Source organism: Thermothielavioides terrestris, chromosome 4, assembly GCF_000226115.1.
Source record: "Thermothielavioides terrestris NRRL 8126 chromosome 4, complete sequence".
Taxonomy (NCBI): Eukaryota; Fungi; Ascomycota; class Sordariomycetes; order Sordariales; family Chaetomiaceae; genus Thermothielavioides; species Thermothielavioides terrestris.
The window spans coordinates 2074301-2091981 of NC_016460.1; the positions used below are offsets into that span (position 1 = coordinate 2074301).

General features: G+C 60.1%; 4 protein-coding genes across 4 annotated transcripts; 3 read left to right on the top strand and 1 right to left on the bottom strand.

Moving 5' to 3' along the window:
• Positions 1 to 291: 291 nt before the first annotated feature.
• Positions 292 to 2899, bottom strand: THITE_2119158 (uncharacterized protein). The gene is made up of 6 exons (XM_003655409.1): positions 2614 to 2899; positions 2470 to 2526; positions 2343 to 2390; positions 2153 to 2221; positions 1808 to 2092; positions 292 to 1752 (listed from the first exon to the last, which is right to left on the bottom strand). Exons 1-6 carry the CDS (start codon positions 2615 to 2617, stop codon positions 515 to 517), a joined length of 1701 nt encoding a protein of 566 aa, XP_003655457.1. The 5' UTR covers positions 2618 to 2899; the 3' UTR covers positions 292 to 514.
• Positions 2900 to 3319: 420 nt separating this feature from the next.
• Positions 3320 to 4074, top strand: THITE_16500 (uncharacterized protein; the record flags this gene model as incomplete). Its single annotated transcript, XM_003655410.1, has 4 exons — positions 3320 to 3410; positions 3477 to 3590; positions 3646 to 3759; positions 3809 to 4074. Coding segments are annotated over 4 exons (585 nt in total), but the record flags the coding sequence as incomplete, so codon positions are not given.
• Positions 4075 to 5478: 1404 nt separating this feature from the next.
• THITE_2119167 (uncharacterized protein) lies at positions 5479 to 7394 on the top strand. The gene is made up of 3 exons (XM_003655411.1): positions 5479 to 5936; positions 5995 to 6064; positions 6146 to 7394. The coding sequence occupies exons 1-3, from the start codon at positions 5810 to 5812 to the stop codon at positions 7038 to 7040; spliced, it is 1092 nt and encodes a 363-aa protein (XP_003655459.1). The 5' UTR covers positions 5479 to 5809; the 3' UTR covers positions 7041 to 7394.
• A 179-nt stretch (positions 7395 to 7573) lies between these two features.
• THITE_2119169 (uncharacterized protein) lies at positions 7574 to 17664 on the top strand. The gene has a single exon (XM_003655412.1). The coding sequence runs from the start codon at positions 8055 to 8057 to the stop codon at positions 17334 to 17336; it is 9282 nt and encodes a 3093-aa protein (XP_003655460.1). The 5' UTR covers positions 7574 to 8054; the 3' UTR covers positions 17337 to 17664.
• The last annotated feature ends 17 nt before the right edge of the window (positions 17665 to 17681 follow it).

Here is a 17681-nt window from a genome sequence, read left to right on the forward strand (position 1 = left end):
ACGCCCGCCCTGACGACCCGAGAGAAAACCAGCATCCATATGCATCTGACCGCCGGCCCGCGTGGGTAGAAGAAGCCTTTTTATTTTTTAGGGTGAGAGATCCGCGCCGCATTTCAGTGCATAAACTTCATGGTCCAAAAGTCGCGAGCAACGTGTAATTTTTGGCACAGTGCAGGATGTCGTGAGGAGGTGAGATAGCCCGGTCGAGTCGGGTAACGCAAATGGTTGGGCGCGTATGGCCCAAGACGCAAAGGGCAGATGAGCGGTGCTGAGGTTGGGGTAAGCGGGACCGGAAATCTCGCCTAGATTCGGACTGCGTCCGAGAAGATCTCGGGCAATGTCGATAGAGGTGATGCCGGGCTATCCAAGCCAACGACATAACGGCGTAATGGTTTGTTGGAGCAAGTGTAACTGCCACCACCAGAGGACCCGCCAAGGTCTGCGTAGACCAGATTGACCAGAGACGGGAGAGTCGGGGCTACTGACCGTAAGAGGTAGAGCGGATTATACGTGCTTAGGCCACTGCACGGTTACTCTGTCCGCGACGGCCTTTGTTGGGGACTGTGGTCCAGCCATCCTCATCGACAGTTGGGGTCGACGGGGCCTGGTCGACGTTGGGAGATTGCGGTTGCTGCGGCGCGGGACCGTTGCCGTTTGACCGAGGAGGGCGGGCCGAGTCCCGAGGTCCACGAGGCGGACCGCCACGGCGGGGGCCACTGGGGAGAGCATGACCGCCGCGGGACGGAGCACGTTGCTCCCCGGATGGCTGCCTCCAGTTGCCGCTCTCGACAGCCCGCGACTTGGGTGCCTCCCGAGGCTCGCGAGGCCGGATGGGGATCTTCCGCTCGTTTGTGGCCTGGCTAGGGGCAGTCTCCTGAGGGGCTGTCTTCGCCTCATCCGCGTGGGACTCTGTCACTCCATTCTCTTTGGCAGCCTTCTCGGCAGCGGCCTTCTCAGCAGCAGCCTTCTCAGCAGCAAGCTTCTCAGCAGCAGCCTTCTCGGCCGCTTCCTTGGCAGCGGCTTCCCTCGCGCGCTTCTCCTCCTTGGCCCTCTCCTCGGCCTCTTTCTTCTCTCTTTGGCGCCTCTCTTCGATCTCGCGTTCGCGCGCCGCCGTGTCAATGGGGCGCGCCGCACCAAATGGGCTAGACTTCGGGTCGGCGGCAGTTGAGGCAGCAGGAGCCGCATCAGTCGCCTCCGAAACGGTCCGCTTAGCGAGATTTAGCTTCGGCCGTACGGCGGGGAGAGCAGCGGCAGGGGCCGGCGAAGGCGGCGCCTCGCTGCCTTCGCGAGACTCGCCAGGCGACTTGATCGATGCATCGGGACGCATGCTGTTGCGCCAGTTGGGATCCTTTTCGGCAGCGGTGGGTACGCGCTCGGGGCGCTCCGGGCGGTCGCCGAACTCGCGGCGAGGCGGGCGGGATCCGTCCTGGCGGCCTTCACCGGGGCCCCAGGCCGCAGGCGAGACTCGCCGGTTGCCGCGGAACGACTCGGACCGAGCATCCATGGCGCGGGAGCGGGAACCCTCGCGAGACCCGGGCCGCTCTTGCTGAGGCAGAGGCGACAGCGGGCCGCGCCTCTCCCAGTTGTTGAAATCTCTCACCTTGCCGTCGTCGGCGGGTTGGAACTCACGTCGACGCTCGCCGAGGTCGGACGGACCACGCCGATCGCCGCCGCGGGGAGGGATATCAGTTAGCGGGCCCCTCCGCTGCGACCAGTCGAGCTCGCGTTCGGGTCTCTCGAAGCCGCCCCTCGCTGGAAATGATTAGCCGGCGACTGCACAATCGCGGAAACAGCAAGGAACACTTACGTGGTTCAGCGACTTTGATGCGGATGCTGCGACCCTGGAAGATCTGTCCATCGCGGGTGAGAGCAGACTTGAGGCCCTCAAGATCGGCGAACTCGGCGTACGCGAAGCCCTTGGGCCGGTTCTGTTCGCGGTCCTCGATGATCCGCACACTCAGGACATTGCAGCCCTCGAAGAATTCGGTGATGGTATCGACAGTCGCATCGTAGGACAGGTTGCCCAGATGAGCGGTGAAGGGCGGTTTCTCGGGCAGCTTCTGGGGAAGGTTTTCGCGCAGCGAGTGGTAACCTGGAATGAACAAGAATCAGCCATGGTTGTCCTGAAAGGCCAGAGGACAGCAAGACATACCACGATCATTGCTGGCGCCGTACGAGCTCGTTGGCACGCGGCGCTCTGGAGGGGGGAGTGGTTGGGTGCCTAAGTGCAGTTAGTATCTCTCGGTCAAGAGGCCCAACTTGCATGGAAACATTGCGCACCGGAGGCTAACAAATCAGTACAAAAACAAATTAATCATTGTGCCATGGGGTGCGATGCTTACCAAAGGTGTCTTCAACTTCGTCGGCCCAGGAGGTAGAGGGGCCCAATGCTGCAAAGATCGGGGTCAGCATGGCAGCCGGGGGGGCGGCTGAGCGCGGCGGCAGCCTTGGCACGGAGGGGCAACTCACAGGTATCGTTCAGAAAGTCGCCCAGAGACAGCTTCTGGACTTCCTTTTTCTTGGGCGCTGTATATCTGGGTCAGCAAGCAACGGCAAGCGATGCGGGAGCCCCGTAGGGAGGGGAGGCAGGGGATGGTCGGCGGCGGTGCTCACCCATGATTGCGGTGTTTCTACACTACCCACGCGCGCTTCGACGTACCACCGGAGCGCGCTGTGAGAAGCTAGTCGGCCGGAGCTGCGGGGTCTCCAGCGATAAAAGGGACTTGAGGTGGTTGCTCGGAGTGAGAAAGGAGGAGGATGCGGCCCTCCGGATGCTGTGCAAGCGGAGACGGAACAGGGGAGGTGCGAATGGGCGGGATTCGCGCAACCGATGTGGTTTGCCCGAGTATCGAGGTGGTTTTCAGTTTGCGGACAGAAGCGAAAAATTATTAAGGTGAGGTTCGATTGAGGAATCAGGGTTGACTTTTTTTTCTCCCTGTCGGCAAGGAGCGTGGGTGGGGCAAGTCTGGGCAAGGAGCCCCGCCACGGCAAAAATAGCTTAGCGCGGGACCGGGGAAGCAGCAGCATTGCATTTGTCGAGCAGATCCTGCGCTGCGTCTCACTTCCCACCAAAGGTTGACGGATCCGCATATTGTGCGGATTACACCACCCATCGTGCGGACTTCCATGCGCAGCACACGGTTCAACTTCCATATCACGAGCCCTCACTCCTTCGTCGTTCTTTCTTCATCTGTTCTCTGGAGACAGGATGAAGCGTATTGTTCTCCCAGCACCGACGGCCGAGCAACAACCCGAGAGTCATGAGAGCCAGCCCCATGCACCAGCGACTCCTGCAGCAGTAGGCAAGACACCAAGCCAGAGAGAGAAGGCACCTGCACGGCAGGGGCAGGAACTCCCCCCCGTGCTGGCTGAGGTTCTTGTCCCGTCACTCAAGGTCGGCGCATCCTTTGGTATGATACTCATGGCCTGCTTGTCGCTGCATTCTCCAGACATGCTCGGTCTCTGACACGCATTAGGCGCGTGTGGTCTATTTGCCGGAGCCGCGGCTGGCATCATCCGTTCTGCGCCTCCCGTTCTCTTCTCGGCTGTTGCAGGAGTGCAGTGGTTCACCCTAGCTTCTAGCTACTACGGTGAGCTACAACATGACAGCACGACATGGTGCAGTCTCGTTCTGACCCATCTCAGCGTCCAGGCAGGTGGGCTTGAAATATCTTGGCGCCGACGAGCCCACGCCTCGAGACAAATTGAAGGCGAGCACCGTGGCAGGCGGTGTCGCCGGAACACTGGGCGGCTTGCTACGTGAGTGTCTGCACGCTCTGTGAGTAGCGGTCTACTGACACCGTCAAAGGTGGCCCCAGAAATGTCATCCCGGGTGCTGTGATGTTCTCATTATTTGGAGCTGGGGGCCAAGCCATCGCCAACTGGCGGGCCGAGAGGGTCGCGAATGCCCCCCCAGCTCCGCAAGAGGGGTTCTGGTCAAGATGGAGCCCCGTTACTCCAATCTCCGACCAAGACTACGAGAAGATACTTGAGGAACGGTTGCTTCGTGTAGAAGCCGATATCGCCCTTATAAACGACCGCATCCAGGAGCTCCGCGAGGCTGAAAGCCGGAAAAAGGATGAGCAGCGCAGCACGACATCCTCCAGCAAGGCATAAGCTGGCTTCAGAGACCCAGCCCAGCCCATTTTGGAGGAATCGAGGGCTGAGTTGTGACAGGATAGTGTAAGCTACCCTCCCTTATGAAAGAGGGGTGTATAGTCACTTACATGTTTTCGCACAACGACGGTCTAACATGTGCTTTGATAGTCCTGGAACATGGCGCGGCAAGCCCAGGTCGGAGCTCCATCAACATCACCATGCCGCCTATGGCCCACATGCGATGCACCCCCTTACATGTCCCGACCGCCTCGGTCTTTGGCATTCCCATGGCCAACGTTGTGGCAGACCCCTAGCGCGAACGGCCAGCTTCAAGGCGAGAGATATTGGCTCACCGCTGGTTTTGAGCACTACCATTTGGATTTTTTCGACCCTCACTCGCTTAGGCTCGGCAATTCAGGGAGCTGGTGCTGCAGAGCCATCTGCAGGCGGATGACATTGCCCTCGTCCGTGTCTCGGCAAGCCATGGCCAGTCCACCGGGCAACACCTCACGCCAACCCAACCGCTGCGTGGCTTTCGCCCAAGGGGACCAGAGAAGTTCCTCTCCTCGCACGACCAGTTGACACTCGGCCAGCCGCTGGGCATTATGTTCCAATCACCGTGCCACAGATACTGAAACATGCGCGGGCTTGTAGACCTCCTCAGTTGTGGGTGGACGGCCCGAGCCGGCCGTGCCGTTGCCGTTGCCGCCGGCAAGCTCCGCATCCGAGGCCGCGTCTTCGTACGGTCTGATCTCAACGGGCAGCCTGGCGCCCTGACGCAGTGCAGGTTGGCGTAGCTGGAGGCCGGACGTAAGTGGAGAATGATGAACCGCCAGTACAGCGATGGGGATCGCAGATCTTGTGCCGGCGCGTTTCGACATGGCCAACCCAAAGCACCAAGGAGATAGAGCGAGGACGGGGAGGGGATCCCGAGAGCCGCGGAACATGACAAAGGCCCCGAAATGCTCGAGTAGCCTTTGCAAGGCTCCGAGTCAACAAAGCACCTTGCTTTGGTAGCAGGACCTCGGTTTGGCCCGCTTTCGACCATCAGCAGCCTCGTGGTGGAGTCTCGCCTAAGACGCTACCTGTTACCAGCTTCCACCACCGTCGCCACACTCAGACCAACCACGCCAACCGAATTCCCGCCCATCAAGCCACAAGGAAGTGGATGCAGCCTCAGGTTGTCGAGGTCCGGCTGCAAATACTGCTTGGCGCCCTGAACCGAAGCGCCGGGAACAACAACAATTTGCGATTCGCTGAGTGTATCTGAATGCTGCATGACCTCCCCCTGCCTCCCCCCGGCGCCTACCGACGTGCATAAAAAATGCAGAAACTGTTTAAAATATCCGCGCGGAACCTCTGTACTCGGGATTCGTCTCCGCCGACATTCTACATCGTGGCGGTTTTTTGTGGAGGATTGTTGCTGCAGGGGCAACTCGCGATGTCGCCCCCAGACGCAGGTAACGAAAGGAGACAGGGCTCGTTATGCATGGCGTGTATGGGCAGCAAGGCTTTGGAGGGATATATCATGGCGGTGTCACGGATCAACGCGCGCTCGTCCCTGTTCTCTCCATTTTTGCCGTAGTACACTCGAACTGCTGTTGGACAGCGAAGTTCATGAGCACAACTTTAGCGGCACAGCCAGATTAGACTACTCGAACGGCGACCAGTCGATCCCAGTAGCTGGAGCAACTGGACAGGAGGACGAACAATGCCTCTAGGACCCAATCCGCGAGGTCAAGGCGGCCTCCCGCTCCTGATCGCAAGGGACGAGTGCTCCGATGCGTTTGGCTCCAATGCATCCAATTCCATCTGCAATCCTAGCATGACACTTTGCTGTTAGCCTCCTAAGTGGCATGGCCCCCTTCGAAGTATCCTCCGCTAACGGAGCGCCAGGTGTATGGCACGGCCAGCCATTCCCTTCTTGCCACCAATACCTCGGCAACGGTTGGTGTTGTGCCGGAAGGTCCGTCTTCCCTTCCCCTTTCCTCTCCTCATCTCACCTGCCTCGCAACATCAAGCTCACCTGCCTCCCTTGTCCCAACAGCGATGCAGCGGATATCTGCCACGTCGACCAGCCCTCGAACTGCGACGATCCGAGCTCCGTGCCTTGCACCAACCTCGAGGACGGCACCGCCGAGGCCTGCTGCCCGCGCTTGACCACCTGCGACCCGACCATCAAGGCGAGCAAAGACGCGGTTCGCTGCAACATCCAGTACGGTGATCTCAAGCGCGCAGCACAGGCCTCACCCGTGACCCCGCTGCCGGTGGTGTCGTCCCCCTCAACGGCAACGACGGACTCCGCCGACGCCACGACGACCACTTTGACAACGACGACGAGCTCCTCCGCGTCGACGGCCAGCTCGACGTCGTCGACGTCCTGGCCTGTCCCTGCGAGCAATACAACCACAGATGCCAATTCAACCATGCAGAAGACATCATCCTCATCCTCATCATCCTCCGCCTCCTCCTCCTTGGTGGTGCCCTCTCAAAGCCAGGGGCCAGCACCGGCCCAGCAGTTGCCGGCGGGGCTGATAGCCGGTGCGGCGGTCGGCGCCACGCTCGGGCTTGTGTCGTTGGTGCTGCTGGGGTACCTCTTTTTCCGCAAATTGGCGAAGAAGAGGAGGAGACTGCAAGAGCAGCAGCAAGGCGGCGGCGGCGGCAATGGCGGTAACGACGGCAACGGCAACGGTTATCCTTACCATTACCCTCCACCTCCGCCTGCTCCGTTGACTTACCATGATTACCATCGTCATCCGCCGGCCGGCGAGTTCCAGCAGGGACATGATTACCCGTATTATGCCCAGGTGACGAGGGAGGTCGGCTATGGCTACCAGCCGGGCTCGTGGAAGGCGCCGGTGGAGATGATGGCGAAGAGCTTGGTGGAGACGGATGGGCCGGTTGAGCTCGCCAGTGAGGATGTCAGGGTTCGTGTGCGTTGATTGAGTGCGGAGCGGGATGTCATGACGGGATGCATGGGAGTTTGTCCAATGTGCAACCATGTGTGGGGTCCAAAGCAAGGCGCCGCATTTGACCTGGAATTAAACAAACCAGACGACCCAGTTCTATTTTGAGGGTGGGTGCGGTCGCGAAGGATTGCACGGATTACTTCCGTGTTAAGCAGGTCCATATGCAAGATTGAAAATCTAGATCCACTGTCGCGATTTTCTAGCTGAAGTCGTTGCCTACCCGACACTGCTCGAGGTATGGTACAGGACAGGGCACCTGGTGCCCGCATTCCATTCGAGTGTTGTTAACTCCGAGAGAGCGTCACTGTGGGGTCCTGCCCCCTTTCTCCCTTACCCACAGCAAGGGATCTGCAGTGCCCAGGCAGGTAACGTTATCCAAATCAGGTGCGACTTTACCAGGCTGATACATCATCCGGAGGTAACAGTGTGTAAAGCTGGCTTTTAGTGGGGGCTCACATGGGAATTCGATCCTGGCCGCTCACTAATGGGACCCAGTTGCTCATTACGCAGTAATTTCCTTGGCGCGTATCGCAGACAGTTTCCCTCCCTCGGGCTGCCCTTTTCTTCGCCGTTGGTCCTCTCGACATCTTGGTTGCTTGAGCGCCCGCGAACTGCCCGGCTGTTATCGTTATCTTGGTTCCGTGGCCGTTTGCGGCGGCCGATCTCTGCGCCGCAGCGTTGGCGGAACCGCAGCGTCTCAAAAATTACGGCACGGCCTGCAGCGAAGGGTACATAGGTCACTGGGATTGAACGAGAACGACCGGATTCAAAGAATGGTGTTGCTCATCATGCCACGCGCGTGAAGACGACAGGCGGGGCCGTACCTCCCCCCCGCTAGCCCGGACGACTCTCGGACGACTCGAGGACTGCGCGGATCTGGATCTGTTCTGCCCTGCGACTTGCGACTACAGATACGCTACGCAGTGACGGTCATGCGGGCCGGCCGCTGGCGCATGTACCCGTCCCTGTCGCCCACGCTCGGTCGAAATGGCCCTCCTTAACCCGACCTTCATCTTTGGCGTTCTCGTCCTGCTCTATCTCTCGTCATTCGTTCTTTTTGCCGTCATTCGCATCATCACAGGCGTCTCGATCCAGCGCGTCGGCTATTTCTCGCTCCGCCGGCTCGCCTACACCCCGCGCGATGGCGTCCGCATCGAGATCCGCGGCCTGGGCCTCAACGTCCACCGCCCGACTTTCGCCCAACCCACCTGGCTGAGCGTTGTGGTGGACGAGCTTGCTGTGACGGTAGACGCTGAGGAAATGGAGAGGGCGAAGGCAAAGGAGGCTGCGTCCGAAGACGGGGACTCCGATTCCGACGTGGCCGAACGAGACTCGAAACCTGCGACACCGAGCACGCCAAGGACGCCGAGGCCTGTGCGGCGGGATACCGGCTTGGACGAGCGGAGTCAGACATGGAAGCGGTTGACAAGGGTCAAAGAGCGCATCAAGCGCCTGCATCGAAGCCTGAATTGGCTCCGCATGGTCGACGTCGTGGCGACCAACTCGACCGTGAGCATTGCTGGGGTCGGGAGCTTGCAGATGGGCAGCTTCACCGTTGCCGTTGACACGCGCCGGAAGATGGTCGATCGTGCCCGCTTTTTCTTGCCGGGACGGGGGGAGAGGAAGCGACAGAGCGAGCAAGCCGAGTGGATAATGACCCTGCGAAGCATGCTGTTTACGACGGAAGGGGGCGAGGCGCTGGAGGTGCTAGACATCGCGACCCTGAACATCCACGGTTATCTGTACGAAGCTCTCGACGGCCTGCGCGACGCTGCGATAGCGCTCAAGCTCGGCCGCCTCCATGTTCCCTACGACGATGTCCGCAAAAGCATCGCGCGATACAAAAAGATCAGATCCCAGACCGACCCGGGTTTCGCCCAAGCGGAGCCCGTCGACATGGTTGTCGACCGCGTGATTCAGGAGCTTCACGTTCCGGGGAGCACCAACCACGACCTGATGCAGACCGTTTCCGACTGGAAAGAGCTAGTCAGCTCCGTCCTGCGGGGGATCAAAGAAGTTCAGTTCGCCGTCAGCTTCATCGGGCTGACCAAGAAGATCGACCGCGTCAAACCTGCGGGTTCGCCGATGCTCCTCACCGCATCCATGAAAGAAGTGGGCATCGATCTCCATCGCCTGGATCCCAAATCGGCGGCGCATAGAATGTACTTCCCTTCCAAGGACATCGCCCACGAAGCCCTGGCCGCTGCGCTGTCCATCTCGGTGGCCCTCGACGACGGGCATGGCAAGCCCGAACGCATCATGTACATCCCAATGGCTACCACGACGGCCAAAACCACGCTTCCGTCCAAGACGGTGGAGCTGGCCGATGAGGGCACTGCTGAGCAGCGGAACGCAAACATCCTCTTTGCCAACTCCGTGGTGACCTCTCCGTCTGTCGATCTTGACCCCCGCCACCTCCCTCTTCTTTTGGCGCTGCTGCAGCGGAGACCCAAACCGTCAAGATCTCAGCCTCAGCAGCGGCACATGCTCATCTCGCGTCTGCTTCCAAAAGCGAACATCAAGTTCTCCATGCACGAGCCGGTTGTGAGGATAGCGCTTCCGCCGGTCCAGAAATCAACCGATCCCGACGACTTTGATCTCATCATCTCATCCATATCCTCCGTGTCTCTGGATATGGAGTCTTTCCATTCCACCGTTGAGGAGCTCCACTACTCCCTGGCTGCGACCATGAGGGTCCAAACGCACAATCTGTACTACCAGACCTCGGCAGGGAGCCGATTCGACCTCCTTGAGACCGAGACTTTTGAACTGAAGGTGCAACTCAACGCTTCGCCGGACGTGCACGTCGTCGCCACTGGAAATCTCGAGACTTTCACCCTCAAAATGGTCAGGGAGGAGATCCGTGATGGCGTGCGCGAGATTGTCCGCCAGCTGCGGCTCAACGTCGAGCCCGACAAGCGCGCGGTGTCCAAGACCCCCAAGCACGCCAACTTCCTGCGCGCTCTGCCCGCTTGGCTCCTGCATTTCCAATTCCAGTGTTCAGACTGCAGTATTGAGGTTGCGGGGGTGGACAAGGAGATTTCCGAAGACTCGCGGGGGTTCGCCATCCAGCTGGACTCATGGTCCGCCGACTATCGCGCCCAGAAACTGGGCGGCTTGGAGAGGCGGCCCTCTCGACGAAGAGCCAGCAGCCGCGGGATGATGTCCCCCGAGACGACCGACCTGCTCAAGGCTGTTCCGACAACCCCGCGGAAGAAGTATCACCACGAAGGCGACGGTCGCCGGATATCGCTCCTTGCCCGGGGTTTTGAAGTCTTCATGGTCGAGTCCGCTGAGAAGTGGGAGTTCGAGCCCTTCGTTAACATTCCCAAATTCGAAGTTGCCTTATCCACCACCAGCGACCATCAGGGCCCGGTGTTCCATGTCTACTCGCACATCAGGACGCTGCTTGTGCAGTACTCCTTGTATCGCCATTACGCCGTCGGGGTGGCCCTCTCGAGTCTACGGAGAGCATTTACGAGGACCAGCAAGACCAGCACCACGGAGCCGATGACCCCGCCGATGTCGCCGCAGAGGCGGGTATTTGGCCACTTGTCACCGACAATGAATAACATGTCCCCTGACCTTTCATTTGGTGACGCGGAGTCTTGGAGGTCTGCACCAGAGCTAGTCACCGTCGACTTCAGAGCAACCCTCATCCAGGTGAAGGCTGACTTGCCTTCCGACCCCCCGATGATGCTCCGCATCTATAACATGGAGGCAGGCCGTCATCGGTGGTCGTCGCCGTTCCTACAAGCGAAGCTGATCCGCCTGTTTGCCGAAGCCCCAAGAATGCGCCAGGTCTGGGCCAGGGTCGTCGGTATCAAGAATCTCCGCCTGGACTACCGCGAGTCACGGCACAAATCCGCCAGTGGCGGCTTGCGCGAAGAGCGCCTGTTTGACGTCGTCACAGAGAACATCCGCCTGGCCGTGCCCCACGAGATGGTGGTGTACAAGATAACGGACAACTTTGTCAATACCTTCAAGTCCGTGTTACAGCTCCACCACAGGTTCAAAACCGGCACCAACGAGTATATTCTCGATAAAGGACCGGAAGGCCCGAAGAACGTGCCAAAAGTCTCACTTCGATCCAAGAATGTCCTCTTTGAGCTGGAAGACGGCGCGTTCGAGTGGAAGCTTGGCGTCATCTACCGTGCCGGCCTCGTTGAGATGATGCAGCGCCAGGCGCGCGAGGATGCTTTCCGTATCAAGGTCAAAAAGATTCACGAGGAAGAAGCGAAAAGGGGGTTGTCTAAGAAGCTGCGGGCCCGCTCGGCAGCCCCGCAGGGGGAACCCCCAACGCCCGGCGTCTCTCATGTTCGAAGCCGCAGCGCCGACCGTGAACGGCGGTCTGGCGGTGAAGGGCACATGCGCGGGCGGGTGCCGAGGTACGATCCGGAGGGCGCATCTCAAACCATCAGCGGAAATGCTCGCGTGTCCATCGCTGAGGCAAGGCATAAACTGAGCCTGCACAACGCCAAGAGCTGGAAGCGGCGCATTGACCAGCAGTATGAGCTCGCCAGGAGTGCAGTCAAGGACATGCGCTCTCACTTCTGGGGCGTCGACGAGATCCCGGATGACTTGGAGGACAGCGAGAAAATCCTGGAGGTGCCACAACGGCCCGCACTCATGGCCACGCTCATCAGCGATCTGCAGGTCGTTGTTGACAAGCCTTCCTTCGCCATGAAGGACCTGCCGGACTTCCTTCACAAAGTCGGGAAGGGCATGCCTAGGGACATGAAGTACACGCTTCTGGTCCCCATGAGCCTCCAGGTCAGCATGGGAGAGGCAAGGGTGTCCCTCAGAGATTATCCTCTGCCGCTATTGCATGTCCCAGCAACCAAGTCTAGCCAATCTGCTCGCCTGCCCGCCCTTGCCATGACAACGGACTTTGTCATTGCGGAGGAATACCGGGGTGCAGAGTCGACCCGAACGATCAGGATTCCAATCGTGCCGCCGCGCAACGTGGACCCGATAGCGTCAAACGAGGGGAGCTTCGCCATCGACGTGCGGAGGACTGTTGGGCCCGTCAAAACCTTCTCAGACATGACCATCGACATCCACTCTGCCAACCCAACACGCATCACCTGGGGCCCCTCGTATCAGCCTGCCATTCAAGACATGATGATGGCCATCGAGGCTATGACCAAGCCGCAGCTCGATCCCTCTGAGAAGGTCGGGTTTTGGGACAAGATCCGGCTCAACTTCCACTCTCGGATCAAGGTGGCGTGGCGTGGCGATGGCGACGTCCATCTCGCACTGAAGGGTAGCAGGGACCCTTACCAGGTTACCGGCAACGGCGCAGGGTTCCTCATGTGCTTCCGGAACGATGTGAGATGGAACATCCACAGCGTTGATGATCCCAAGCGCTTCATGTCCGTCGACAGCGGCGAGTATGTCCTGGCGATCCCCGATTACAGCCATCAAGTTCGCGAGTCGCGCCGTCAACACGGCGAAGACGAGAGCATCATGAGCGGCTCTAGCTATACCTCTGGCGCAGCTTTCAGGAAGGTCGTCGTGAAACTTTCGGGCAAAGTGCAGTGGCTGGCCGGCCTCGTCTTCGAGCGAGCAATCGAACAAGGCAATAGGAGCTTCGAGTTCAAGCCGCATTACGAGGTTGTGCTTAAGTCTCCGCAGCACGCCAAACCTCAGAACGGTCTTCCGTACGACGCCTTCCGCGGCTTCCGCAGCCAGCACATTCATCTGTCCGTGGCTGTCCGCGCTCCGGTCGACCGAGAATGGTCAGCGTCGGTCACTGAGCCCTCACGCAGCTACAACGCTGTCCACCTGACTCCTCGTTTCTTCACCCACTTCTTCGCCTGGTGGTCTCTGTTCTCCGGGCCCCTTTCACTCCCGATCCGACAGGGCTCGCTCTGGCCGGGCCGGGAAAAGAACAGCAAAAAGTTTGGAAGACATCTTGCTACTATCAAGTACAACCTCCTGCTGGCGCCATTGTTTCTCAGTCACATCTACAAGCATAAGGATGCCGAGGACTACTCTGAAAATGCAGTTTCGGCGACTGGCATCAAGGTCCGACTGGACAGCTTTATCCTCGACTTGCATCAGAGGCGAGAAGAGTTCAACACGAAGGACCGCGGCCGCAAGACGCATGCCAAGACAAGCGGCATGAAGATACACGCGGGGCAGCTGGATCTGGTCTCGGCCGATATCCGTGCCGTTTCGGCTAGCATCCGAGGCACAACAGCGGACTCCGTGAGGAGAAACTCGCTCTCGACGTTCATCACCGATCAGGAAGGAGACGGCCCCGACCTCTCCCGCTTCACGATCCCTGACAACGACTTGACGTGGATCGACATGGACGACTTTGTCGAGCTGGATTGGATCCTTCCGACCGAACCCAACCCCGACACCAAGATCCTGCCGCTGGCGTTCGCGCCTCGCATTACCTACTTCCGCCAGACAGACATCAACGGTGTCATCGATGGTGATCCCGACCGAACGAGCCCGTTCGGCCAGGAACCTACGCACTTCTGCGTCATGAGCCAGGACGACGACCCTAGGAGGGTGCAATCTCAGCTCATCCGCCGGCGGCTAGAGCAGCTAAACGAGCAGATGGAGACACACAAGCGGACCCTGGGGGAGATTGAGCTTCGTCTCGTGCGCGGAGATGCTGCCGACGCGGACCTCCGGGCGGAGCTTGACGCCCTGAACCAGCACACTGCAGTCCTCTCTGGTAAAAAAGCGTTCCTGCTCGGCATGCTGGACGAGATGGCGCCGCATTCCCCTTCAGCCAGCCAAGATCGGGAGTCCGCAAACTCGGAGGAGTCATCCGGGCATTCTCCGAGCCTCGATGGGAGCGTACCGACGCCTGCCGCTGCAGAGTTCGCTAGCGACTTCAAGAACCGCTTCGTGGTGCACAACATGCAGCTGAAATGGAACAACACTCTGAGGAACATCATCCTGCGCTACATCCATCAGGTCGGGCAGCGCAGGGGTTTCATGTACTACCTCTCCCGTCCCGCGGTCAAGTTCATCCTGGATCTCGTGGAAGAACAGGCCAAGTCCAAGAATGGTAAAGGCGGGGGCGTCTCGACCCCAGGAGGCGCGGGCGGCACTCCGGATGCCAACGTGGCAGACCGCACTGCTGAGAAGGACATCGAGGCCCGCATTCAGAGGATTTTGCAGGACAGCAAGAAGTTCACGAGCTGCGACAACGACGATGGTGCCCACCCATCCATGGCCGATCTCTCGAGCGGCATCGCGGACGAGTTCACGACGCAGAGCAGCTACCACGTCCACCTGATCGCGCCGCAAATCCAGCTGCAGAGCGATAAGAACAAGAAACACGTCCTCCTCAGCGCCTCCAAGGGCATGGAGCTCAAGGTGGTGGACGTCATGGACAAGAGCAGGATGTCGGACGACGTCAGCGGTCTGGTCCAGCGACGGTTCCTCGTCACCATGGACAGCACGCAGTTCTTCGTAACTCATCAGAAGTGGTTCTCGACGCAGCTGGTGTCCATGTACTCGGGAAATACCTACGGCACCCCCTCGGGCTCGTCGTGGCCGCCCTGGGTCCCGATGGAGGTGATGTTCGACTTCCAGTCCGACCCCTTCGGTTTCAAGCGTGTCGTGCAGAAGACGTCGGCCATGCTGCGCTACGACAAGTTCAACACGCTTCGTCTCAAGTACAACGAGGAGGTCAACACCAGCGAGGCCACCGGCGCCGCCGTGCCGGACGCCACCGAGAGCAGGACGGACAACCTCTGGGTCGAGTTCCCGCAGGCCCATGCACTGTGCAACTCGTCGCAGTACTATGCGATCTACGTGATTGTGCTGGACCTGCTCATGTACAGTGAGCCGCTGGAGAAGACGCGGAACGAAAGGCTGGAGAAGATCATGCTTGCCTCCGACTTCAGCGACCTTAGGGGAGTCCCGGAGATGGTTATCAAGCTCCAGGAGCGGGTGCGGCAGCTGGAGGAGATCAAGACGCACTTCCAGGTCCATTCCAGGCAACTGGACGAGCAGGGCTGGAAGGACCGGGAGGTCCTCGAGGGCGACCTGGCGGCTTGCGAGGACGAGCTGTTCTTCATGATGAAGGCCATCACCTCGTCGCAGAAGAAGTTTGACAACAGCACCAGCACCGCGCTCCTGAAGTGGAGCATCATGGCCAAGGAGATCGTCTGGCAACTCATCCGCGACAACAACGAGCCGCTCGTCGAGTTGCAGCTCAAGGACGTCGAGTACGACCGGATCGACAACTCGGACGGGTCGCACATCAACCTGATCCAAGTGGGCAGGATCCTCGGGCTCAACCTGCTGCCGGACGCCATTTACCCCACCATGGTGGCGCCGTATGTCGACAGAGATCGGGGCGCATTCGACCCGGCGACGCAGCCGATGATCCGGGTGTACTGGAACATGCTCGAGGCCATTGCCGGTATCCCCGTCATGGATCATTTCGAGGTGACGCTGTTCCCGCTTAAGATCCAGCTGGAGCGGGAGATCGGCAAGAAGTTGTTCGAGTACATCTTCCCAGGCACGGATGGCGGCGAGGGCTCCAACGGCAAGAACGACTCGCCGTTTATGCTCAAGCAATCTGCCCCAGGGGAGGACGAAGACGAGGCTGACGAGGAGGACACGACCGAGCCTGTCCGACTTGGGACTGCCTATAAAGACAAGGACGACGCGCCCTTTGCGACGCGGGCAGGATCTCTCGAGCTCCGTCTGCGACCCACGCTCACATCTGATCCCGACGAAGCATCCGTGAAGCAGAAGGCACTCAGCATCCACTCGGGCGAGGGCACCTCGTTCCGGCTCTTCCGATCCGGCACTGGGTTTAAGTCGTTGAACAAGAAGCAGTCGCATGACTCTCTGCGCGTGAGCACCCCGCTACCTGGCGTCGGCCGGTCGTCCACAGGGTTCTCGTCCAAAGACGGCGCCTCGATCAGCAGCGACTCCAAGAAGTCGTCGCGCTTCACGCTGCGACACAGGTCCACCGAGCCTGAGAAGGCCAAGCACTCGGACGACCTGTCCAAGATGATGGATCGCGCGTCCAACTACATGACCTTCGCCTACATCAAGTTGCCCTCGGTCGTGCTCTGCCTCAGCTACAAGGGCAAGGGCGACCGCAACCTCGAGGATGTGCACGACTTTGTTTTCCGGCTGCCGACCATCGAGTACCGCAACAAGACGTGGTCCAACCTCGACCTCGCGCTGGCACTCAAGAGCCGCGTCATCAAAGCGCTCATCAGCCACACGGGCGCCATCATCGGCAACAAGTTCTCCAAGCACCGGCCCAACACGGCCCAACAATCCAAGCTGCGCGAGCTCGCCACCAACTCGGTCCTCCTCGGCACGCCGACGGCCACCCTCACGCCGACCTCGGCCTCGGTCGACTCACGCGAAGCCAGCGGCGACGACTCGTCCTCGATCAACTCGTACGCCTATACCTACGGCGCCGCCAACCCCTCCGCCTCCTCGCCCGCCGTCGCCGCCGCCACCGCCCCTCCCATCGACTTTTCCCGCTCCCCGCCCCGCTCCATCCGGCGCTCCCAGACCTCTATCCCCCTCCCCTCGTCCGCCACGAGCCGCAGCTCGAGCGTGGCCTCGTCGGCGCGCTCACACCGCTCCGGACGGCTCGCCCTCGGCAACCACGTCTCGGTGCAGGCGCAGGGTCACGGTCCTGTACCACTGAGCGCGGGCGGTGGCGGTGGCGGCGGAGCTGCAGTGCCCGGGTTCGTGGTCGCGCCGCCTACGCCTCTGTCTGTGACCCCCCCCGGGCCGCCTGACGGGCAGGGTTTGGGGAGAAGCAGCAGCAGCAGGAGCAGCGGCGGTGGTGGGAATAGTAAGAGTGGCGGTGGTGGTGGTGGATTGGGCGCGCTGCTCCGTCCGGCGTCGGCGGGCAGCTGGTCGAGGCCGTTCGGTAATAACAGTAGCGGCGGCGGCACCGCGGCAGGAGGAGGAGGCGGGAGTCATAGTCCTGGGAATCACAGTCAGGGCCCCACCAGCCGGCCGGGGAGTAGTAGCAGTGGCTTGGCTGTGGGATCGGCGTCGGCGCTGACACGGTCGACTACGGAGGGCGGCAGCAAGTCAGATGAGAGTCCCGAGCGGAGGAGGACCGGGCGCGGCGGTGCGGGGCTGAGAGATAAGATCCAGGCGCTGGCGAACCGGCTGAAGGAGAGGGAGAACACGGTGGTGCTGGTTGGTGGCGGTGATGGCGCTGAGAAAGGGGCGGATGAGGGGGAGGAGGAGAACGTGGTGAGCAGGAAGTTGACGAGCGCGAGCTCGAGTAGTCGGGCGAGAGGGTAATGGGCTTGGGCTCATACACCATGGTGGTGGATGGTGATGTAAATAATTGTTTTTCTTTTTACACGTGTTGTTGGTGGTTTGGGAGAGGCGAAATACCTTATATTAGAGGGAGTGGGAGGCGGCGAGCTGCTTTTATGGTCTTGCATTGTTCAGGCGCATTGGTGGTTTTTTTTGATTCTAGTCTTACCTAGGAAATGGCGCTCTGCTTCAGTTGGCTAGCAATAGATGCCGGCGGTATTTTGACTTTGATTTTGCATCTGCCCAAGCACCTTGCCTACTGTGACGAGAGAACGACACTGCGTGAGTGAGCGTGGGGCATGAGTGCTTGGACAGGCACCTTGACGG